Consider the following 25135-nt stretch of genomic DNA (forward strand, 5'->3'; position numbering starts at 1 on the left):
CTGGTACCTCTGGCTGGTCCCAATGGAGAAAAAGGCTGATTTGAAATAAAACGCGTGGATGTCACCACCCCCGACATCGCTGGGCCTCCACCAGCACCCCGCAGGTGCGCCCGCACCTCCCTGGGCCCGGAGCACACTGCGCATGCGCCAGGGCCCACACCGCCCCCCCGGGCCCCTCGGCCTGGCGCGAAGCCTCCAGGCGCATGCGCCGCTGGCGAGAGAGGGCGGAGCACTGTAGCACCGCCCCGCGGGCAGAGGGCGGTGACGGGAGGATGGTGGCGCATGCGCGGTGCCGTGGCAGTCGCTGGGGTGCCTGTCCCGTCCGGGTCGCGGTTGGTGCGGGGGGCGGCGGTAGCGGCGCGGGGGCTCCGGTCGCCCCGGTCCCGTCCCCCCCACCCGCCAGCTCCGCCCCGCCTCTCCGCAGTCGCTTCGCCTGGCTTGGCGGCGCCGGGACCCTCGCCGCCGCCTTCGGCTCCTCGCCGCCCCCCCTCCCGGGGGGCTCCGGTAAGCCGCTCCCGCCTCGTTGCCATGGCGACCCCCGTGTTCCCCCCCCGCCCGGTGCTCCGCAGCCCCTCCTCCCTGCCCCCGGGGCCCTTTGCCGCTCCCGGGGCGGGGGGGAGCAGGGGGCGGTCCCCCGAAGCCCCCGGGTGCGGTGGGGCTGGGAGCGGCGGCGCTGCGGGCCGGGTCCCTTCCCCGGGGGTGGCCGCGCTGCGGGCCCGGGGGCGGCGGGAGCACCCCTCTCCCCCGCGTCCGGGGGGCTTGGGCCCCTTTTGTCCGCTCCCGGTGATGCTGCCGGGCCCCTCCGCCAGCGCGGCGGGTCGGGCCGCACGAAGGGCCGCGGAGCCGCCGCCCCCGGGGGCTGCCTCGCCCCCGCCCGGCTCTGGTGGAGCCCGGGTGCCGGGAGCATCCTGCCCCGTCACCGTCCCGTCGCCGGGGTAGGGGTCGGTTGGCTCTGAGCGCCGGTCCCCGCAGAAAGGACACCCGAGCGCCCAGAGGTGCTTTGGCACTGCTGTCTTCCACCCGGTTACTTTCTCTTGTCTTCCTCTTCCCTTTTTTTTTATTTGCACCCCCTTGTAACCTGCTTCTGTCAGATAATTTTTCAATTCTGTTCTGTAGGAGGTGAAAACCAGAGGCACGGCTTTCACCCCTACCCGCTTACAGCACGCGGGGATGTAGCGTGCCATCTCCTTGGAGGTGTACGGAGAATGTGACCCATCACTCGCGTGGTGTCACTCAGAGCTGCTCCTCCGTAAAGACATAACTCCATCTCAAAAACCATATAGCTGGAGGTTCTTACCGGCTCCCACGCTGTTATTTTTTCTGTGAACGAGCCTGTAAGCGCAGCAAACAAAATAGTTGGTGTCTGTAAAGGACGCGACTTGCAAAGGCACAATAATGATGCCTTGTAAAGAGCTGTGGAAAGTAAACAGAAAAGAATAACTCATAAAATGTTGCCGGCGCCCAGGCATTTAAAAACGGGAAGTGTGTGTCTAACCTATATTTGTCTGCAATTTCTAGTAAGAGTTGCAAAACTCGGTTACCTTACTGTGCGTTACGTTGTGACGGGGAGAGCTAGACTATGAGATGGTTTTACGCTTGAAATCATTGCATTTTAATGCATTTTAGAAAGTGGAGCTGGGTTGTCAAATATGCCCTGAAACTGTGCTACCGGTTGGAAGTGGCATACTCTGATATATTTATTTCTTAAGAGAATCCAGTATGTAAATGTAGGGTACTTACACTAGGGTTTGTTTATTTATTTATTTATTTTTTTAAACTACAGCTTGTTCAAAGGCAGTGGTCCTCTGGATTTTGCCAGATTTCTGTGTGAAAGCATCTAGTAAAAGCGAGAGTGCTTAAAAGCAATTAAGTGCCTTTTTTTCTCCTTCCTCAGTTGCTCCGTTACTGGGTTGGCTTTCAGGATTTTGATAAATTTTGCAGCAGAAGAGACAGCAGGCAACCGATGGAGTTATTTCTGCAAGGGTCATAGGAAGAGGAGCTTCTGGATTAGATGTTTCGGTGTGATATTTCTGAATTTGTAACAGTAAAGATAGATTTTATTGGGAGCAATAAACATTTGCAGTACTGCCTGAAATTGTGGTTTTTGAAGCATCACGTTTCTTAAGTTTCCTTCCCTCTTATTTTCAGATCAAAAATGTTCAAAACAGGAAGTTTGACTTGCACCTTTTATTTTGTAAGACTCTTCCCTACTTAGTCTTAGTTTAGACAACTGGGTTGTTAGCGTTTGGTGTTAAAATCTTAACTCTGTGATTCAGCATCACTTAATTGATTGCAGCTCCTGTTTGAAGGTTATTTGTCATTTACAATGTTAAATGTTTCCTCCCTTTTTCTTTCCTAATAGCCATGGCAATGACAGGCCCAACACCATGCTCGTCCATGAGTAATCACACCAAGGAGCGAGTTACGATGACAAAGGTGACGTTAGAAAACTTCTACAGCAATCTCATCGCACAGCATGAAGAACGAGAGATGAGGTAAAAATCTTCCTTGCTTCCTTTCCCAAACTGGGTAAGAGCCAAAAATATGTATTAACTGCATTTAGTTTTCTGGAGCCAAAGCAAAACTAGACGATCTTTGCTGAGCGTGTACCTAAGCTCCCAAGATGGGCACCTCGATGGGGCTTGGCACGAGCACCCAGAGGCAGCTGGTGGGTTTCTGAATCCCACGGTAGCTTAGGCTGGAGCTTTCTGAGTTTCTTCTGCAACCGATTGAAATGTGCTTGCAAATGCAAAAGTGAGATGACTGTTACCAAGTTTTTAAAAAACCCATATATTTGATTACGCCTCTAAGTAGTAACTAACTTGGGATGATTCGAGTACAGTTCTGCAGTAGAAAGCCAACGTTTACAGATGTTTATCCTGCCTATCTCGGTTCTGTTGCCTCTTCCCATTTTATGTCCCTGGTTGTAATATTTAAAACTCATTCTAGAGCTAGATAAATTCAGGTTCAGTTTGGATTATAATGTGTGATCGAGTCAGCTGATAAAGGAAGATAATCTTTTCAAAGACAGTGAGGGATTGCTGTAAGGACTGTCACTTAAGGTTTAACTTCTTGTCTGTGACTTAGCTGAACCTATGGCATCTCTTTAAATATATTGGTCAAAATACAACAAGCGATTTAACTGAGAAGTATTACTTTTACTTTCCTTTGGCTGGAACCCTCTAATTTGCTGAATAACCCTCAAGTTGTAGCACTGGGACTTCTGACGTTCTCCCAACGTGCCATGTAGTCTATAATCAGAATTTTCAAAAAGGTTCAGGGTTTGTTCACTTGCAGACTTGCTGCCAAAAACCGAACTAGATCCAAGAGGAATGCCTGCTAACTACAATAACTGCAGAAATGAGGAAGCAATTTAGAAATAAATACTAACTTGCATACATATTTGCTTCAAAGCTTCAAATTAGTAATGAGAGATTGAGGTCTAATCCAAACAGAAAACATCACCGATTTAATTCCTTTCTTTCTCTTTGCATAGCTCTTGCTTTTTATTATGAGCGCTATTGTCTACTCCCAAAACCTCAGGGACAGGTTTTTTTCTGTTTAGGATCAAGACTTTTGTCTGCAGAAACATACTGGACTTTACAAGTTACATGTTTTTTTTTTAACAGTAGATGTGTCTGTGGGTGTGCAATTTGGAGATTAAATGGTGTTGACAAAATGTACACTGAAGCGCAGTTAGGACCTATTACGGATATTTGGGGGAATTTTCAGCATCGCTCAGTCACGCTGAGCTATTTAATTCTGCGTATTGCAGCAGTCGTCTTTTGCGACTGGAGTCCGTGTTTTGAGTGTGAAATGAGATGACCAGACAGGGCTCACTGGGTACTTAAATAAGGGCAAAGCGATTTAAATGTGCCTGATTGTGGAGGCGATAATCCAAAATATTATCACGTCGCAGCAGCTGCATAGTGGCACAGGAGACCGGAAGAGGATCTTGCGAAGGATGACTTGCATAAGGAGAAGGAATTTTTTAGTACGTTTGTAATGTCATACCAATAAAAACACACATGGAGAGAAAAAAAACCCCAAACCACCAATCCCAGTCCAGCCAGCTATTAATATGATTGGTGTTGGGAAAAAGTTCCCGGAGGGTAATAGTTATGAATGTCCCCTGAAGCCATTCCCCCCTCTGAAGTCTTGCTTCCTTTTTTCTTTTTTCCCAAATAATAATTTTGTACTAAGGCTGTAAATATTTCCGATTCTTTAAGGGGAAGAATGTGTACAGACGTGTTTCCTCTTCACAAATATTTTGAGTATCTCGGGTATGAGGAAATACAAAGTAACTTTCCTCATTTTGCATATGATGAGTTTGAGATCCAGAGAAGTTACAGTGCAGATCCACAGACGTGTTTAAATAGCCAATTCTCCCTGGAATAAGTGAGTCTTTGTGTTTAAATATTTATTATGGCTCTGGCCTTAAGTGACTTGCTCAGCTGTCAAAGAGAGAGACAAGAATTGAACCCAGATCTCCTCAATCTACATTCGTATACAATGAAAACATACACTCGAATAAGATGTGAAACTTGAGACAGGTTTAGATTGTCAAAATCAGAGAGGACAAGGCTAGAATGGTAAAGCTGTAATATTAGATTCTTCAGAATTAATCCCCTGATTAATCTCTGTCTGAGCCTCCCTTATATATCATTTACACTTGTTACTTGCTGGCATTATGTCCTCCTTTCACAGCAGGCATAGACCAGAGGTGTGGGATACGTGCATGTGATTGAGAAACAACGTTAACGATTCAACCTTTATTTTTCCAACTTGTCTCTGCTATAGACAAAAGAAGCTAGAACAAATGATGGAAGAAGAAGGCTTAAAAGATGAAGAGGTAATGAATATGGGAAAATTATCTTAATGGTTAAATACAAGTGATTTTCTTTTATAAATGGAGATCTGGGATCTCTACTTGGAATTGCTGTGACCTCTATGGAGCCCACCTGCAGAATTCTCACTGTTTTTTTTTTTTTTTTTTTTCCTAAACTCTAGAAAAGAATCAGGAGGTCAGCACATGCACAAAAGGAAACAGAGTTTCTTCGCCTAAAGAGAACAAGGCTTGGTTTGGAAGACTTTGAGTCTTTAAAAGTAATAGGCAGAGGAGCATTTGGAGAGGTAAGTCCAGAAAAGATGACTAACAAATAGCAGTGCCATTTAAAAATACGTTTAAAGACCTGCATAGTTTATACAAGTGAAAAATAAATGTTGAAACAACCGGAGATTGATTTTTAGCTTAAGTCATGTGCATCTGTCTTTACGCTTAATAAATGCTGGTTTAAAAACATTCTGTGCTTTAAAGGAACATGAATGCTGTTGACAAGGACTTGATGAGCAAGCTAAATACAAGTTTGGCAGTGTAATTCTGACCTCCCGGGGCTGGCCTTACGGAGGAGGGAGAGCTGGAGGGCCCCTTGCAGTAGTATCTTCCGGTGGCCTTCTTCAGAGAAAGCGGCTTTGGACCTTCTGCTTTAGGTGTATGATTGCTCAATGTGTCATCTCTGTTGCCATGATTTAATCTCTTAGAATGAACAGAACTTGTTTGCCATTACTGCGCACTGTGTAATGCTTTTTGTTTTTATAATCCGATATGATTTCATTAAATGGAAGCCAAGGGCTTGATACCCAAATTTGTCAAGAGTTGTAGTGATAATGCTGTATTTGACTCAAGTTTTTGCGTACTTCCTAGGTGCGGCTTGTCCAGAAGAAAGATACGGGGCACGTTTATGCAATGAAAATACTACGTAAAGCTGATATGCTTGAAAAAGAGCAGGTGAGTAGCCACCTTGAGTAGCAAAGCTACCGTGCATGTTTTAGATGACTTTGGGAGGTAATTGTGACATGTAGAGAGGAGTAGTAGGCATCTGTGGTCTAGGTTTACTAGCTAAAAAGTTATGTGGGTGTTTTTTCCTCATTTTTTATCGAGGAAATAGGTCAGAAAAATCTCGTATGAATTCATAAGGACCTGTCTTATAGTGGGCTCTTTCAAGTTTTGGGGGTGTTTTTGGCGGTTTTGTTTTGTGGGGTTTTTTTTTGTTTGGTTTTTTTTAACATTCCTTTGAACAATGCAGAAGTTTGAGGAATATATATAGGGTTACAGTAGTAGTTACAGGCTATTGTATGTAACTGACTGCTCAGAACAGTGTTTCGGACAACCTCTAACGTCTTGCTTAGTCTTAATGGAAGCTGCAATTGTAATGCTTTTTTCTAAGAGGCTCTTCAGTCTGAAGCAAGGTAGGACTGACCTCACTTTCTACTTGAAAACATGGGGAAGCAGAGCATTTTTCTAAGGACTAGGTTTGTCTTTCTCCAGTGAAAGAGAAGGACAGTTCTATGTGTCTGATTTACGTTGTTCCTCATTTTACGATGATGTATGTTACACGTACGCACGTGCAAATGATTCAGTATCGATGTCAAGACTGGTGTTTTACTGCCTTTCTGATTTATGGAATCAGATACAAATATGAAGTGATGTGAATGCTGGAATTCTGACTCGGAGAGACATAAAGTAGCCGTGTTTAACTTCTGGAAATACAGTGGTCTGAGACAATCCTTTCTTGTTCAGCACTGGGATGAATCTAGGAAGCACTGTGTGCGTGTGTGTTCATAAAATCAGGAACTGGTTTCCATTTCTGAAAATACTTGTTTAAAAAACAAACAGTGTGTCCACGCACGAGCTTTATGCGGCACTGCTAAATTAGTGCTGTGGTGGACATCTGTGGGAATAGGCTGAGGCCGTATCTGAAGGGCATGCTAACCGTTTCGAGAAGAGCTAGATTTTGAGAGATCTAATTATTAGACATTTTTGTCAAAAATTGAGATATTTTTATGTATAGGATTAACCTATTTTTATAATCAACCATATGTTTCTCCGCCTGAATCTTCCCATGGCAATAAATTGTGTTTTGGAGTGGTCTGTTATCTAAGTGGTTTTAAGATAAGTGCTTTTATAGTGTCCCATATCACTTGTACAGTTCTGATTTGAAGGGGACCCAAATGCCCTAAGAATTGAAAGAATAAAAACATAAATGTGGGTTATCTTTCTGTACGGAACCTTGTTGTTCAGGAGGGTGGTTTAAATTTATCTAGCTTGAGTTTTTGCTTAAAAGAATGAAGTTAGTGTTCTCTTGCCTTCCTACATCTGTCTCACTGTATGGCAGCAAAAGTCACACGGTAAGTATAAAAGTTACTCAAGTGTAAATGTCCAAAGGCAAAAGTCCCCATAAACTTTCCAGTGGAAACTTAGGATGTAAAAGGGTCTTTCAGATCTTCATGCTGAGGAGTAAAATGGAGTTGGTGTTCAATGCGATTTATTGGACTGGGAGGGGGGAAAGAAACATTTTGGAAAAATACAGCTGTGAAAGCTATATTATAGCTTTCAAAATAGCTGTGAAAAATATAGCTGTGAAAGCTTCTCACCTTTTTGTTGTCAGAAGCATGACTTTTGGATTTGATTTTGAACATGTTATGCTATTTTTATTACCTAAAAATATTGAGGGGTGAAACTATTGAAGTTTTGACGGTGTTTCTGCCCTCACGCAGTAGTTTGCTGTCTTTTCGATATTTGATGCTTTTCAATATAATACTTGAATTGTCTGTGAAATAAATGCATGTAATAAAACATAGACTTGTAATTAATCAAACGCATATGTGTATCTCCAGGTTGGCCATATTCGTGCAGAGCGGGACATTCTAGTGGAGGCAGACAGTCTGTGGGTTGTGAAAATGTTCTATAGTTTTCAGGACAAGCTAAACCTCTACCTTATCATGGAGTTCCTGCCTGGAGGTAACTACCTGAAATCAAAAGACTGCTTTCCTCTTGTTTGTGGATTTCTAATTTCTTAATTACAAATGTAGTCTGGGACGAGAGTGTAGGTGGTTACCATCCAGTGGTGTTTGTACTGGACATCACTTTGTGAGGAAACAAGTCATTGTAAAGCCTTCTGCTTTTAGGCGTTAGGGTGCTGAGGTCTTTGGGTCAGGCTCGAGGTCATCTGCTTGGGTCTTCTAGCTATGGATGTTTGAAACTTGGCCTTAATGTTCTGCTAGTTCTTATCCTTACTGTGCACTGGCTATCTATAGATCCATAACATAACCAGCTTTTGACTTTCTAACCTTTTGCTTTTAGCTGGCTTGCAGCAAGAGTAACTTTTAAGGTCCCTTTTTCAGAGGATGATGCTGTTTGTCCTTGAATGATAATGCTACTGTAATTCACTTAAGAAGAAAGTTATACTGAAAGCCTGTAATATATGTGACTAATGAAACCACAAGAATGCTTTCTGAGATGACACTGCACAAATGCAATCTGTTTTTTCTAACAGCTCTGTAGCTGAAAGTATCTATTTTAGTCTGTGATTCAGATGTGTAGTGAAGAGTGGCAGCCCATAGCTGACTCTTAAGGGATGTTTCTGTACTGCTATTTCATCTTTATGCTATTTAGCTGTCTCAGTAAGTTTAATGCAACTACAGCACAAGTCTTTCCACATACAGTGATACAAAGGGAGATAGAAGAGTTTGTCACAGAGGTGCTGGGGAACTCTGTTGCTCTATATGAAATCAGTTTAGATTTCCTGAGGTTTTAAGTAGCTTAATCCTTTTCTTGGCAAATATCTTCAAAATTAGCGAGAGTGGAGTTGGTGTGCTTGTTTGTATTTACCTTTGCTGTATGTGGGTGGCTTCTAGGTGATATGATGACACTGTTGATGAAAAAAGACACTCTAACAGAAGAAGAGACACAGTTCTATATAGCTGAGACCGTGCTAGCCATCGATTCTATTCATCAGCTGGGTTTTATCCATCGAGACATAAAACCAGACAACCTTCTTCTGGATAGCAAGGTACGTACTAACCACTGGCTGGGTAGTAGTAAATAGGTGGTGTAATTTTTAATATTGACCTGAACTGGTGTTGACAGTTGCGAAAGAAGATGGTGCTTCTTTCTTAGCCCTCTTCCTTCTAGCTTTTGAGGGCATATCTGCCATATTGCTGGGGGGAAAAAAACCAACCCAAGAAAGACGTCTCCTCCACCTTCGGCTGTATTCGTACCTTACTTAGGAGCTCTTTTCTGACAGTTGTTTAAGCTATTTTTAGTTATTTCAGCCGCAGTTTAAAACACACAGTTTCAGTTCTCCCCTCTTAGTCAAAGATGTTTCCTTTTGGTCTCACATCTGTTATGCTCACGCTTGCCAACTGTTGGGTAGATGATCACATCAAATGCAAAGGATGTAGCTGTTCCATTAGCGAGACTGAAAACTGAGATATTATCTCCCTCAGAATCAGGATGTATTGCTGAAGGCTGGCCAGGCTACCCGATTGCTTCTAGATGGTTATTGGAGGCGGTCTGCAGAAAGCTTGATTGTTTCACCATCCTTCTACTGCTCGCTACAAGTTTGCTTAAAATTCAGCTTGTTTGGAAAAAGTTTGCCAACAGTAAATAATTCTACTTTACCACTAGCTAGCTAATAATGCACTGTTGGAATTACTGATGTAATTCAGTGTGCCTACATCTAGATGTAGATAAATTTAGGACTTTGAAAAGTATGTATATTTTCGATATACATCTAAAAATCGCACATAGTTGGTGCGGTCACACGTTATGCACTAGGACAGATCCAATCCATGAGGTTAAGGTGTTTCTCCTTAGCTATTGGGGTCAACGCGCAATCCAGGGACTACAGCTCCCTCTGGAGGGAGCTTTCACTCTGAAGCGGTCAGGAGCTTGCAGGAGCAGAGATTTCTTGAAGTAAATAGCTACTGGGCTTCCTCTGTGTAGTAGTGATGAAAGTATAAATAGCTTGATTCTATGTATACATCCAGTCTTAGGCTAAAACAAGGAATGCAAAAAGAATGCATCTATTTATTATACAAAATAAAGGGAGGGGAAGTAGTAGAAAACTTTATTTGCTATGATAGTGTCTCATACTGTTTGTTTTTTTTTTTTTTTTTAATGTTTCTAGGGCCACGTAAAACTCTCAGATTTTGGTCTGTGTACTGGACTAAAGAAAGCCCACAGAACAGAATTTTATAGAAACTTGAACCATAGTCTTCCTAGTGACTTCAGTAAGTTGTTTGGCTTCAGAAGGGTATCTGTGTACTTGCTGTCGGTGCCTGACATAACTCATTTCAATGTGAGGTTAGAAGGCTGCTGAGGGGGGTCTAATAATCAACATTGCATCATGAGGCGTAATTTTGATTTTCTGTAGACCTTATCTATAAAAATAACTTTAGTTACTTTAAGGTACATAAACATCTTCATTTCTAGAAGTTTGTCTTTGAAATAGACTCTGCTGTAGCCTGCCTTTGCATGTGTAATAAACCTCGAGTGCAAACTCAGTGTGACTTGGGAGATGCTAGCTGTATCTCATGTGTTATTGAAATTAATAAGTGACTCTCTTTGAATAGTCAGTAATTTTGTCAAGGGGAATAACTCTGATCGTGGAGTTAAAAAAACACTGAAAGCACGGATCGCTAATGAAAGGCTTTGTAAAATTTTATCAATATTAGATAGGTTTGGAAGTTGCTGACAGTTGGGTACTGACAGTTTTGTCTCTTTGCAACCATCTGTGCTGGTGGAAGAGGTTACATCCCTCGCTTTGCTCTTCGCTGTCAGCCAGAGGCTGCTGACCGCTCTGATCTGCCATTGCAGGCACCCTTAGCTTGTGCCAGGTAAACTGAGCAAGGCAAGGCTGAGGCAGGTTAAATCCTTCATCTCTGCTGATGTGGCTTATCTTCAGTGCGGTGAATTAAGGTGTGCTTCCACAAACAGCTCCAGCTTCACTGTGGTGCTAAACTGCGGCCGTAGGGGCCAGCGATGAGCACCTGGGGACTGTACCTCTTACCAGGACAGCTGGATACAAAATGGGCTGGCTGTCCAGCCCCTGGCTACCTTTTTTGATGTCGTAAAGGAGATTTTTGGTGTAATGATTTTGGGGTAAAAATGTATGTTGGGTGACCAGTAGGATGCAGTCACGTATATTCCCATCTCCTTTAGCTTTCCAGAACATGAATTCCAAAAGGAAAGCAGAGACTTGGAAGAGAAACAGACGGCAGTTGGTAAGTACGTTTCACCTGCTTGGAAACGTTCTCTGCTGAGCTGTTGCGTTCAACTGGCACACGTATTTAAATGACAGGCATTAATCCATTTCGGAGTTCTGAATAATGCCGAAATAAGAAGATTCATGCTTTTTCTCTTAAAAAGAGGAATGACTCTAATTTGTCCTTCGTCCATCTGCTGAACAGCTGGTGACATATGTTCCTGAGATAGCACTGCCATAATTATTTACATTGATGTCTGATGCCTCCCAGCTAAAACTAACAGTTCTTGCCACTTTCAATATAACAAAGGGCTAATGCCCCATTCCAAGGCGTATATAGACAGCGGTACCTTTCCCCATTTCCCCGATGGTATTTTCAGACTCTTTCACATGAACGTGTTGATTTTGTCTCTACATATCTTGAAATAAAGGCTTTAAACAACTTTGCTAAAGGATCTTGGAGACAATCTGGTGTCTTCCTCAAAATAACCGTTGTTGCATAAGTTCCCACTTCCATATCAGGCAGTTTTCTCTAAAGATGCCTAACTGATGGTATTTGTTCCAGGCTTTTTCTACTGTGGGTACTCCGGATTACATTGCCCCTGAAGTTTTCATGCAGACTGGATACAACAAACTTTGTGACTGGTGGTCACTTGGGGTCATCATGTACGAGATGTTGATTGGTAAGGAACAGGCAGCCCGCAAGTTTTGGGCAGGAATTGTGGTGTAGGACATCAGCTCTATTTACGTGCTTGGGGTCAGGTTCTCAAAGCATCCGCTCCTTGCATGGTTTGTGAGGTTTGTTCTGGTGCACTGTAGACTTCAGTAACTACAGGAACTATTTTTGCTTTATACAAGATTGTATTTTTCTTTCTTTTCAGGTTATCCACCATTCTGTTCTGAGACTCCTCAAGAAACATATAAGAAAGTAATGAATTGGAAAGAGACTCTCACATTTCCTCCAGAAGTTCCAATATCTGATAAAGCAAAGGATCTTATTTTAAGGTGCCAACCATATGGTTTGCCAGTTAATATTGTACTAATTTTCTTGTCTTGCAAACTGTACTATGTACCTCTTGTAGGTTGTTTCACGTGAAAAAATCTGATGCTTGTGACAGCTACATACTCTGTTATGCACATGCATCAAATGCCGAACTCCCTCGTCAAATACATTTGTCTCTCAGAGGTCATTTAGTGGAGCCCTGACCGACCTATATGAGCTCCCATGGAAGTGCTGCTAGTCTGGCAAAATATGAATGTTTCTGCTCTTTATTTTGTCTGTGAGCTTCTCGTGGAAGCAACTTAATCTTTTTGCCAGAGCTAGCTTCTTACAATAGCAATGGTTCTGACATTGTATGCACTGGAGCATACAAATGTGTCCCAGTGCATGCTGACTCTTGCTCTTTCATTTGTATTTTCAATCATGTATCTATTCTCAGGACGGAAATATAAATGTCTAGCTTTTTAGGCTTTATATGTTCTCCTGGTCCTGAAATAGAAAGGGCACATTATCCTGTTGTGAAAGAATACCGCATCTTAATTGTAGCATTTGACATGACATTCCTAAGCATAACTTTGTGTGTTGGTTTTGCAGTGGGAGTTCTTGACCTTCTCCATTTATACGTTAAGAAAGCGTAGTAGATTCAGTTCAGAAAGTCGTTCCATTTCTGGATGGAATGCTTTCGTTTTTCATTCTTCCTTCATTTTCATTCTTCCTTCCATCCCAGATTTTGCTGTGAATGGGAGCACAGAATTGGTGCATCTGGTGTGGAGGAAATAAAGAGTAACCCATTCTTTGAAGGGGTTGATTGGGAACATATCAGGTAAGATGCTTTGCAGAAAAGCAAGCTGCTCTTCTCTGTGGACTGTTTAAAGCTAGTCCTGTTCAACAGAAGTGAGCAGCTTGACTGGCATTTATTACATCTAGGTGTGGGTGAGAGTATTTTGTTCCTTATCTGAAGCTTGCTGAGGCTTAGGTACCTTCAGTCTTTGATTCTGTTAAGAAATGGAAAGTGGCTGAATCCTGCTTTCTTCTGCCTTTGAAATCTTAATGCTGAAACTGCTCTTCTTGGCAGAGAGAGGCCTGCTGCAATTTCAATAGAAATTAAAAGCATTGATGATACCTCGAACTTTGATGAATTTCCAGAATCTGATATCCTTAAACCCACAGGTAAATGCTTTGATTCTGCATGTAAGCAATCCTTTGTCTTCTCCAATAGAATAATGTAACTTTCCTGTTAGTCAGAGCAAGGATCTTACTAGAGGCTAGTTTTTTATCATGATCAAATTGTTACCTTGGTAGTCTTGAGGGGCAGGGGTGCGCAAGCTATAATTTGGGTTTCGGGAAATGGGATGCAGACTTGTGAATGATGTGGGAGTTGTCTGAGGAAGGGCATCTCTAGGAGGAGGCAGAGCTCCCAGCAAGTACAAATCTCACTGCGAGTACCTCTTGGTATTGGCTAACTCTTGCTACCATGTCTAACGCTTAGTATAGGGGGTAGGGAGAGGGTGGGACAGAAGGGGACGATATGTTTTGGTGTAAATCTCTAAAGGATCCTTGTATTTACGTGTCAAAGCGTATTCACACATTTGCTCCATCGGGTTGAAGAGTGAAACTGAATGCCTAGATTTATGATATTTCTTTCTTTAGAAGGATTCTCCCCTACTCCACATCCAGTGTTTTGTACGAAAATAAACTTTGCAGTCTTCAAAGGGTGATTTTATTTTTCTGTGTCTTATCAGTGGCAACAAGCAACCATCCAGAGACTGACTACAAGAACAAAGACTGGGTTTTTATCAATTACACCTACAAGCGTTTTGAAGGTCTGACAGCCCGAGGAGCAATACCATCCTATATGAAAGCAGGAAAGTAATAAATCTTTACCTGGGACAACTTCTGAGTGGTGGAATTCCGTTCCTGTACTTTGGGTTTATACCCATAAAAGAACTCTTTCTTTTTTTAAAGAAAACTTGAGGGCTATCAACTCTTGGAGAAAACTTCAGGACCCTGTTTTGTTACACACCTGGGTTGTTACTAAGGATTTTTTCTTTCTGCGCCATTGAAAAATTCCACAAAATGTTTGCATCATCTCTGCGCAAGCACGTCTTGCTGCTTCAGGAGCAAGAGTTTGTTTTCTTTTTAAATTCTTCGCCAGATTGTACAGTCCATCGGGAGATGAGAGCAAGCCTTCACTTGGACGTTGCAAAGCACGTGATGTTTGTATGGACTGTTTTGCCAGTCCTGCATTAAGTGACAAACTCAATCTGCCAATTCTGCCAGCACTGTTTTCCCAGTGGCTAAGGACTTCAGTACAGAGGAAACAAAGCAATAATTAAAGCTTGAGATAGACAACTCTCCAGGAAACGATCTAGTAGAAGGACACAACTTGTATTGCCTTAACCTTAGTTTGTAGTGCTGGTTTTTATAATGCTACTTGGAAGCCTCTTTAATAGCATTTCTCAACTCTGTCGCAGTGGCCTCCAGTTGCGGTGCACTTTACTTTTGGTACTAAGACAGTGACCCTCAAGCCATTTAATATTTTTTCTAAATTAAAAAATTGTTTTCTTTTCTAGACAGTCATAGGAGAAACGGGCCCCTTCCTCCAGCACCAACTGTTTTCAGTTACTGTATGACAGGATGGATCTATAAACAATGCAGATAATAAAAACTACAGCGGGTTACACAGGTGGATCTGGAATTAGAGCAGAGAGGGAGGGAAATTCATTTAACCTGATCATTGGTGGGCATCTTGCATACAGGGGGGTCAGCTGTGAGGCTTCCCATTCCTGCTGCTGCCATCTTTTGGCCACTTGGAAGATCTGCTGCGTGTTCATCGGTTTAAAGACAAAACCATCTTTTGTGGCCTTTTTGCTCTTGGTTTTGAGCAGAACAGTATCAGATTCTTCTGTGAATCTTGATGAGAGGCCTCCCTGGCTTTTCCTTACAGAGCTGCTCTTGCTGTCACGGCTGAACCATGTGTCCCCGTAGTCTTCCAGAGAGACGGTGCCTCATGAGGTCACTTGTGGGGCAGTGGAACCCACCATGTCCACTCTTTGAATATTGCCTAATATACGTGATAAAAGTACTTTCAGTTATGATCAGGATGCTCTCCAGGAGAGCCCCCAAGTGCCTTTCCTTGCTTAAGCGTCTCTCGGAACACGACTGCATTTTGGGAGGGAGGATTCTGCCTCGGTTGAGCTTTTGGTAATTCCTTTTTATAATCATGAGCTCTGCTTTCCATCTGTTTTGTAGTTAACTCTGCACTTCCAGGGGCAGGTGGCATTAACCTTTGGGCCTGCCTGGTACCAGTCTTTAATTTGCAATTAAGATTTTTTTAAAAAAATAAATTTAATGAGGTTTCTAAAAGCATCTATCAATTTGAACTGTCTTGGATTCTTGCAAACTTTTATTGGTGCTGAACACTAGCTACATAGCACAGACAAAAAAAAAAAAAAGCAGCTGTTTAGAAACAAAGCTAGAGCAGTGTTTCAAAGTAAAAGGAAGGCTTTCACTTATATTTAGTCCTAACTTTCTAGATTAGGAAATGAAAGAAAATGAGTTTGTAGTGAAATTTTTTTTTAATAGGTGCTTTTAGGGAATTTTTACTTAGGTGTCTTTTGAACTGAGTGCCATCATGAAGGACCGACTGGGGGACTGAAAGTACCGTACGTAGCTAAAACTGGGTGATAACTTGTTAGCATCCTCCCCCTGACCATCCCTTGTGCTTTTTGTATGTGTCCTAGTTTAATGAGTTGCCATAAGCAGTTTAGATATCAGTTGGATCCTACAAAGCTGAAATGCAAAAACAGCCTTAATTAGAAGTACCAGGATCATCACTGTAGTCAGTAGGGCTTACTCAGATGAATAAGGGCTAACAAGTAATGATTTATAGGGTCAGGCTTTTTATCAACTAGTCAGTAATATCACCTTCTGCTCTCTTTTTATTTTTTATGAAGGACTGATACCAACTTCTCAGATTGCTCTATCTCCTTATCCTGCAGTTTCTTCTAGCCATTTGAAAATGTTGCCTTATAAACCATTGGAAAACTAAGAGGTATTAATGTCAAAACATTTTTTTAAATTCCTAACAGCTTAGTTACTGCCTTAAAAATATTCGAAATTCTTTAAAGCTGCTGTGGATTAGGAATAAATGATTTTGAGTAGCTGCATTATTATCCCTTTACTAAAAGGGACTGGCATTTTTATTTATAAATACCAAAGATGAAGCTATACAATTGTACATTGTGATAACTTGCTGTGAAAAAAACCCCTATATAATAATATGTATTGTGCATTTTTAGTGCATGTGTTTTAAAGTCTTCTGAGACCTCAGATAGTTCACTTTTTGAGTTAAAGGTGAAGTTTTTCAAAGGCACAAGGAGCAGTTGGGTACCTCACTCCTGTTGGCTTTCAGTAGAAGTTGGATGTCTTTGAATATAGTCCTCTCTGGACACACCTTTCCAGCGGTAGGTTTTGTATCAGAGGTGCATTGTAAGCCTGCTTCCCATTACAGGGAAAAAAAGTACAGTGTCTTCTTTCCAGGATCCATACTTCACTGCTAAGAGATAAGAGGTTTGTATGCCTGTTCCATCTCCCATGTTAGCCAAACATTTTTTTTTTAGCTGCTGGCTTGTGTATTGAGGTTGTATGTATCTTTTAGCTATTTTTTTTAAGCTGCAGGCAGTTGCTGGACTTCTAGGAGTAATTCCAATCTGAATTTCCAACGGATCTGAACAAGAGTTATGCTGCCAGTTCACCTCTGTATCATGCCTAGCACAAAACTGCACTAAGTGTTTCTTATCACTGTGCCCTGACTCTGCCTTAACCTGTAAGTTGAAAAAGTGTTCTGTAAATATTTAAAAGCTGTTACTAAATTGCACTGTAAGATTTGGCAGGTGTATTGTGTGTTGCTGGGGGAGCCAACTTTTTATGGAGCCATCTTTACATTGTGTTGTGTAAATAAAATCCTCTTAGTAAACACAATTTTGCCAGTATGTTTTGTTTTTTACAAACTGGAATCTCTCAGGTTGGGTTTTTTTTTCCAGACCTGAACCTGATTTTAGAATGAACTGCTTGGGTATGAGAATGCAGTGGTAACTCATGGGCTGAAGACTGCATTTTGCACAGCAGACATGAAGAAATGAGCCCCCTATTAAAGGTGAAAGACAGTGCTGATCTTCAGAAGAATTAAACCTTTCTGGCAGAATTGCCTCCTGGCAAGGGTGGATGACCCTGGCCTTACTCATGCCTAGGTGTCTGCATTGTGTAAATGTCACTTCAGTTTACCAACTTCAGGGCAAGTTGTTTTTAATCTTTTCCCCTTTCTATTTTTAAAAGGGATAATAAGCAGTGAGCAAGTGGCACTGGAAGCAGCTCTGACCCTTCATTTTTTTCTACCGGTTTGTAACATGCTAAAATCGACTTGCAGTTCTTATTTCATTGCTTGACATTTGCAACAGCTCCACTTGTTGAGTACAAGTTCCTGTTATCACTTCCGTAAGTGATAACACTTTCTCAAGATTCATCCAGAAAACCCTTGAAATACATCCAACACTGAAGATGAAAATAAAAGCCAGACCTGCTCCAAAGCTGTTTTCTTCTAAAGACAGAAGTAGGTAGAAGTGGAGAGCATCTTTCACAGCATACTAACCAAAAATAGCACTAGGGCCTGTTAGAGATGCTGCGTAGTTTGTGGGTTAAGTAGTGTTGTCTCATACCTGTGCTATGTGCTGCTTTTAGAACATCACTGCCACGAGCTGGTAAACTTTTAAGGTCCCCTCAGCACAACACTTGTGTGCAGCTGCGGCACGAGGTCCCTGCCGAATTAACCAGGCTCTGTCTGATGCAAAACTACTTCTAAGACTTTGGGGTCACAAGCCACACTTACCTTATGAAGCAAGGAAACAAAACCTTCTAGCAATCTATCCCCTGCCCATTTGTCTACGCCACATTTAAAACAATTTTTAAAAGAGCCAAACAAGCCACATATAATTTATACTTTAATACAGAAAAGAAACCATACAGCTGTAGTTCATACACACCACAGGTAATACTTCAGTATATCTAGAGTAAGACAAAACTTGACCTTGTACCTGAATAGTAGGCGACTGAGAGAGGAGGAAAAGCAAATACACACTTTTTCAATTTGATTTAGTGTTCTAATGAAACTCACTCTACTAAAAAAAAACAAAAAAAACCCCCAAAAACCAAAATTAATCTTTAATTACTTGGGAAAGCCAATTAAGTACAGTGGCCTTTTGGAGTGATAAAAACTGCATGGAAATCACAGAAGCTGGATACCTCCGTCCCATGCTGAAGGTCCCAATTGATTACACACAGTACCAACAAGTTCCTACATGGCATTAACAATCTAACCCTCAGGCAATGGCCTGTTGAAGTTAAGTGCCTGGGGCCACTATTTCTAATAAAATGGCCAAATCCTTCAAGCGGCCTAGCTGACACTCGGCTCAGGGACGGACGCTGGTGGGGTTTGTTTTGGCTGAATGTGGTACTTAGCTGTCAGATCCCGTAAGGTGCTGTTGGCATCTGATGCCTTGACACAGTCCTGTAGGGTAGTGCTCAAGAACATGCACATTCAAGTCCTTAGAGCAGAACATGTGTAAACGCCAATTCCGAGTCAGCTGGTCAATACCAATACACATTTACTTAAAACTTACACTGCTGTAAAAATAAATACACACCAAAAAAAATCCATAAGGCCTGCGGGCAAGCTCCATCATTGCTGGGCAGACAGTCTCACCAGTGCCTTTGCTTGACTTGTGGGAAGGGCTCGTTACCAAGGCAGGTAATGGGTTTGGTCTGGCCCTTAGCTGGAAGGTTAATGGTCCATACGTCTTCCTTTCTCTACTACAAAAATAGAAATTCATCTAGAGCAATAATGGAAAGTGATTGCATGCCATTTCTGCGCAGATACTGAAGGACACTTCTCTATACTGATCCAATGACACGCAGGGAGGATTTTTCAGAAGTAGTCAGGTGGACCTGGGCATCTGAACCCCTGGGACTCTCAGGAGGTCCTGAAGCACTTTTGGAAATCTTCCCATAGGCACTTATAAAAAGAAGAAATCTATTTGCTGCACTTAGGAAAGAAGCTAAGAACAGAAACACTGCAAAGAATGGAACCTGTATCCATACAAATGGGAACTAAATATATCAGCAAGTATATGCCTTGGCAGAGATTTTGTTACTTGTAACTGAAATGAACACTCATAAACCTTCAAGAAAATTTGTGCTTGATATTGTCATGTTACTTACACTGAAAAAACCAAACATCCTTAGCAGCAAACAGTAACAGCAATCTTCAATGCTAAGCCTACCATACACTTTGCAGACAGATGGAGAATAATAAAAATTTGCTTGATGATGCAACCCTGACAACAAAGGATTAAACCTGCTAGGGGCAGACTTATACCTACCTCTATTTTGCCAAGTATGATCAGGTAACTCAATGCGTAAGTGGTACAGGTTTCAACAGCAGTCAATTGCAAGAGCAGAACTGACCTGAACTTAACAACTTTGCAAGAGACCTCTCTCCCTCTCTTTCTTTTTGAATGGGTTTCAGCTTTTCTTTGCACCAGCACCATGTTTAAGTACTCCGCTTTGGGTATGTAAAACCTCTACACAGCCGTCAGAAATGACAGCTTTGTAAGGCAGGCCTGTTGTGGTTGATGTGCAGCTCGGTTGTGGCAGTACTGAACTCTCTGCTAATCAGGTAAGCAAGCCTACAGGGAACTCCATACTGCAGGAACAGGACCAGCTAAGCTCTAATATAACTGAGCTAAACCAGCCTGGAGTGTGTCTATACCTGTAGTCGCAGCTTTGTTGGCCCTGAATCCAAAATGAACAGAGCCTTAAACACAGACTAGGATTATGTATTCAGAGCAGCGAAGGAAAGTTGTTCCTAGGCATGTGTATTTTTCTCTACCGAAGGCTGGTTTACTGCTGGTATTTCTTACCTGCCTGACAGCAAAATGGTCCAGCCAGTTCCAAATTGGGAAGAAAGTAGCTGGCCTTTTAAAGCTGCAATAGTAGAATGCTTCTGGGAGAGTCTACAGAAATTTTGACTGACTAAGGTTGATGAGACCAAGGATTTTACTCAGGTAGTAAACTGTCTGTACTGGGAGCTCCTCCACTGGCTTTTTTCGTCTTAGCAGCGGGATGGGGGAGACAACTGAAAGTCTTTAGCATGCACAGTCATGTCTAGAAAGCTTCTTACATCTATCAGGCTACTAAACAGACTTACTTTGTTGGTAAAATATCAAGTACAGTCTCTTCTTTTTGGCTTTTTCCTTCAGCATGATCTACTCGTTTTACTGAACTTAACAGACAACAGCCCTAAAAACAGCGATTCCATCTTACGGAGAAATATATATGGGAAATTCCTGTGAACAGGCATATGCTTCTTATTAAACTAGTTCATCCTTCCCTAGAACAGCAGTACAACATGCTGGATGCAAAGCCAGGTGGCAGTGTAAACAGATTCCTCCACGCTCAGGATTTTGCTTTCATTCCTCCACACTCAGTATTTTGCTGTCACAACTGTGCTACATTTCTGCTGGTTGATGAAAGAGTATCATCTGTCCTGCTTTGATGTTGGGTCCTTTGTAACTGATTATCACAAAAGCAAAGCTAAGTGCCTAATGGTAAAGGAAAGCTTTGTCTTGACAGGCCCAGAATTTCCTCTCTCATGTCAAACAAGACGTTTCTAAATACTTCTGCTCTTCTTTTAGAAGTTTAGGTAAAATATTCAGCACTCACTGGTCTGGAAGCCTTTGTAGTAGAAACAAACAGCATCATTTCTCTTTGTTTGAGGAGACGTTGCTTTTGATTGCCCAATTAGACTATGGAGTGTGGCTCTTTATTAACATGCTTGAAATATGACAATGTAGTAAGAGCATGAACGAGGACAAAGCACCTTGCAGGAGTCTGTGTTCCATCACCTGGGATGAAACTATGCTGAGACATTCTCACATCAAGCAGGACTATCCACCCTGAGCCGCGACTAATCTGGTAGATCGTTAACAGCCATTTGGGAGAAGGGTGCGTTTAGCCTGTCGAGTTCATCTACTTGTGGGGGGTGATGCATTATAACCTCATGGTCCTCTGAAACGTCATCACCCACAGCGACCAGGTTTGTTAGAGATTTGCTCCGAACGCACTGGAAATCAACGTGACGGCTTTTGCCCTCTTCCTTTTCCCATGACATCTGGATGAATGGCCGTTGAACATAGTTGTATATCACTTCTGACCGGCCACCAGGCCTCCTCTTCACCTTCTCTTTACAGGTGGGATATCCTGAAAACACAGACAGCCAGTCAGTTGCACTACACACCTCTGACTTGCGCAAAGGGACAACAGGATCAGAGAACAGCCAGGCAGGAGCGATTATGGGGCAGGGGGCACTTAGTAGACAAATGCTCACATTCCATGTCATTGCCTTGCAGAAGACTGCTTTCTTTTCCCCTGAAAAGAGGGTGCGGCATTGTGTGTAGTCATACAATCAATGGCTGCACAGCATTGGCCATTTTGTGAGCAAACATAGCTACTATAAAAATAAGACAGTCTCCCAGGACAGAGCATGTTCTCTAAGCTCCCTAAGGGAACGCTTGGATCAGCAGGCAGAAGCATGACTCCCCTTTCCGGTTTGCTTGGTCCTAAAGAGACAAGGCTTACTGGTATGTGCTCTGTATCTCTCATTTTTCCCTTAACTTTTAAGCCTCCTGTCCAATTTCAGTATAACATGGTAGAGGTGAAGAAAGATGCCCAGCTTCTACTAGTTTCACAAAAATAAATGCTTAGTAAAACACCGAGCAAAACAGGAAATGCCTGGAGTCCAGAGGAAACCAGGCTTTACTGACTATGGAGTCACCTGTTTTAGAATTTCCTTTGCTGAAGAAATACTTTACCTTCAATGCCAATGCGAATATTTTTCAGGCCCCGTTCCTTTAATACAGCTTTTGCAACATCACGGTTCTCAATGTACTTGAAGAATCTGTACAGCTTGGAACTGTAAAGGACTTGAGAAATAAAAAAGGTGATTAGAATCCACAAGGAGGGACCTTCACCCGTTTTTGACATGCTCAGCTGTGGGGGTGCCAAAAACGAGGTCTGGTTTCCAAGAACTACTTCAGGTGTCTGTTCTCATCACTGGGATTAGCTACACTTCCTTGGTGGGAGGGTAGAGATAGACGTTACAGTCTGGATAGAATGGGTGGTGATGGGTGTGTAAAGCAAGGAGTATTCACTCTCTAGGGAGCCAGGAAAAGGCTGAGGGGGATGTGGCAAACAAAAGGAAAAGATGCAGTGAGTGCTGTCATTACCAATGTAGGTGGTCAGACCAAAGCTCTAACTAGCCAGGTATCCTGCCTCTAGCAGCAGCCAGTTCAGAAGGAACATACGAAACAGGACTCCATGTGCCAGCATCTCCTCCTGGAGGAAGACTGCTGTTGGGGCAATGGGTCCCTTCCTTAGGGTGAGATGTCTGGGTGTGCACTGAACACAGAGCCCTTACTTTGCGAGTACTCCTCTCCCATTGGAGGTGGATGATCTTCGTCCCAGTCCACGGTGTCTTCATCTGTCAGCACGACAATATGGCATTCACGTTCCCCTTTCCTTGCGCTATCCACCATTATAGGCAGAATTAGCTCCTCCAAGTAGCTATCAAACTGCTTGTGAGCACCGTCATTGGAGAGCTCATGTAACAGAGCACCTAATGAGACATAAATCATATGATGAGCTTTTTTACACAGTATGAAAATATGTCCCAGCTCTACTCTTTCCAGATACATTCAAGAGCACAAACTCCTTAACATATGTTCAGATGCATCAACAGTCTCCAGCTCCAGAATTGGCAAAATTAGATGTATGAGACTGCATTTCAAATGGGATGCAAACTACGCTGTAGAACCATTACATTACCATTAAAAAAACACCAAGGTCCAATCAATACAGTGAAACCGTAATAGAATGAATAATTAATTCATTATGATACTTAACTCAAATTTCCAGCAACAACCTCTGTCCTTGAAAGTACATTTTCTGCTTTCTCTGTGATCACTCATCAGAGGACAGGGTAAGAAATTCCACCCACAGCCTGTGCTATGATACCATATCCCCCATTTCAGTGTAGTGCCTTTCACAGATTTGCCTATGTTAAAAGTACTTTTTTGCCAGCATACCCACCAAAAAGCTGCTCCCAATCAGATCCCTTCATGACTAGGAACTCTCTACTACTTTCCAACTTTGGTATCTGTGGTTCCTGCTCTGCCTATCATCCTTTAGCTTAAATTATTCACGATTCTCTGGTACATTTTAGATAGGAGTTATAACGCTGGTTTTAGCCTTCATTTGGTTTGGCTGTAACAGCAAGCTCTTCTCCTCAGCCTCCGTTACAAGAGGATACTAGAATTTTTACAATTTCAATTTGTTTTTTTGAGCAAGGTGCCTGTGTTCTGCAGGATTCAATCACTTCACTTTGGATTGATGCAGCAAAAAAGGAAGCTGTTTAAACGCAACGCATACATTAGTCCTAGTGGAGTCCATGCCTTCATGCTTAAACTAAAGCACACGATTAAGAACTGCACTGAATCAGGATCAGAGTGTTCAACACCATGCAGATGATCTCCTAAGAGCTGATTTCTCTCCATACTTACTTAAATCTTGACATTTGATTGTGTTGAAATCAAAGTTTATACAGAGGTAATCACACGTGTCTCGAAGGTCTGGGATGGAAATCCCATCAGGGCAGTTAATGATTCCGGTTTTGTAATAATCCTGCAAACAAAAGGACAGTTTTTGGAGAGAAAAATTAAGAATATCTTGGACTCTGATCATTTTTAATTAGTTCTTTGTTTTGTTAACCAACACATGAGAGTTACAGAGGCTATATATAGCTCTGTGAACAGTAAAAACAGCCCTGCTTGTCCGAGAATCTACGTCTCTCTGCGGAACCTCTTGGGTCTGATAAAGGGTGAGCTCCAGTTAAAACTTTTCCCATGGCATAGGGTTTCATAACATCTCATATGCAATATGCATTTATAGGCAACCACAAGGTCAGGACACAGCTCAGGAACTACAACAGCATGACACAAGAAAGGTAAAAAGCAACATGAGCAAATACCTGAAATGTTGACTTGTACCAAAGTCTACTGTGATTTTTTTAAAAATCACAATGCAAAACAGTAATACGAGTATGTCCTAGGGGATGTGCAGCTGCCTGGGAGATGGCTCAGTTTTGCACACGTGACAAACAGATTGTTCTTTCTCAAACTGCAAACATCTCCTTACCAGCACAGTCCGGAACACAGCTGAGCTAATTCCTTCTGCAATTTCATATTCTCCCTTTTCATTTGGCCTGGTGAAATTATATTCTCTTCCTGGTCCAAACATTCTGAACAGATAAAAATCTACGTAAGTGCATAAGCATACTTAAATACATTAATTCCAGAGACCAATAGGTGCATTGAGGTTAAACAAAACCAGCAGTGACACATATATACAGTAACTTGAAACCTATACTCAAATCTCTTACATAGTAAATAAGCACAAGAGCTGTCTCAGCTAAGTCCTCCTAGAGCTGGACTCTGTCGCTATAGCTACTGTATTGTATGGAACAAGCCACAGCTCAAAGGAACAGATCATTCAACCCTGGGTCAGAAAATACCCTGGCAATAAAGCCACAGAGGCTACGCGAGATAACCACTGCGTGCCTTTTGGTCCCTTGTTTTACACAACGACCTGTGCAAGGGTCAGTAACCCAACAGAACCTGGCTCCCTTTGGTCAGAGATGGGTGAAAGTGCTGGCAATACAGAAAAGGAGTGCTGCTTGTTGCATCAATAGGCTCCAGCCTTTAAGCCACGTTACAGGGAGCTGAGTAACTTCTCTTTGGGAAGAGTATCAAAAGTTAACAGCAGGAGGGGGATGGAGCATTATAATTTTCCCCATTCTGGAAGGGAGGTTATCAGCTGTGAACAGATGCACTACTTACAAACAAGGCAAACACGTGGAGGGAAGGCAAAAGGAGACCATGGCTAGCTAAAAGTGCACGTTGTTTGAAGGAAGTGGACT

The 25135-nt window shown here is 42.4% G+C and overlaps 2 protein-coding genes across 8 annotated transcripts in view; one reads left to right on the forward strand and one right to left on the reverse strand.

The window, feature by feature from the left end:
• The first annotated feature begins 278 nt into the window (after positions 1 to 278).
• On the forward strand, positions 279 to 16161 carry STK38 (serine/threonine kinase 38). Its single transcript, XM_075521858.1, has 14 exons — positions 279 to 504; positions 2363 to 2495; positions 4801 to 4852; positions 5011 to 5133; positions 5705 to 5788; positions 7678 to 7801; positions 8698 to 8852; positions 9972 to 10074; positions 11006 to 11067; positions 11614 to 11731; positions 11930 to 12053; positions 12776 to 12871; positions 13124 to 13218; positions 13791 to 16161. The coding sequence occupies exons 2-14, from the start codon at positions 2365 to 2367 to the stop codon at positions 13919 to 13921; spliced, it is 1398 nt and encodes a 465-aa protein (XP_075377973.1). The 5' UTR covers positions 279 to 504; positions 2363 to 2364; the 3' UTR covers positions 13922 to 16161.
• A 1873-nt stretch (positions 16162 to 18034) lies between these two features.
• The window catches only part of KCTD20 (potassium channel tetramerization domain containing 20), a 30466-nt gene continuing 23365 nt past the window's right edge, over positions 18035 to 25135 (reverse strand). For all 7 annotated transcript variants that reach the window (XM_075521861.1, XM_075521862.1, XM_075521864.1 and 4 more), the window contains 5 exons: positions 24355 to 24457; positions 23721 to 23841; positions 22580 to 22777; positions 21975 to 22085; positions 18035 to 21363 (listed from right to left, as the gene is read on the reverse strand). In XM_075521861.1, coding sequence (XP_075377976.1) covers positions 21071 to 21363; positions 21975 to 22085; positions 22580 to 22777; positions 23721 to 23841; positions 24355 to 24457 — 826 coding nt within the window. In that variant the 3' untranslated portion in view covers positions 18035 to 21070. The remainder of the gene's footprint in view (positions 21364 to 21974; positions 22086 to 22579; positions 22778 to 23720; positions 23842 to 24354; positions 24458 to 25135) is intronic.

The sequence above is a fragment of the Mycteria americana genome, chromosome 20 (genome assembly GCF_035582795.1).
Source record: "Mycteria americana isolate JAX WOST 10 ecotype Jacksonville Zoo and Gardens chromosome 20, USCA_MyAme_1.0, whole genome shotgun sequence".
In the NCBI taxonomy this organism is placed as follows: Eukaryota; Metazoa; Chordata; class Aves; order Ciconiiformes; family Ciconiidae; genus Mycteria; species Mycteria americana.

Coding starts and splice junctions, on each gene's coding strand:
- STK38 (XM_075521858.1), top strand. CDS start 2,365: ATGGCAATGACAGGCCCAACACCATGCTCGTCCATGAGTAATCACACC. Junction 10,075..11,005: donor TAGTCTTCCTAGTGACTTCA/GTAAGTTGTTTG, acceptor CATCTCCTTTAG/CTTTCCAGAACATGAATTCC. Junction 13,219..13,790: donor TGATATCCTTAAACCCACAG/GTAAATGCTTTG, acceptor GTGTCTTATCAG/TGGCAACAAGCAACCATCCA.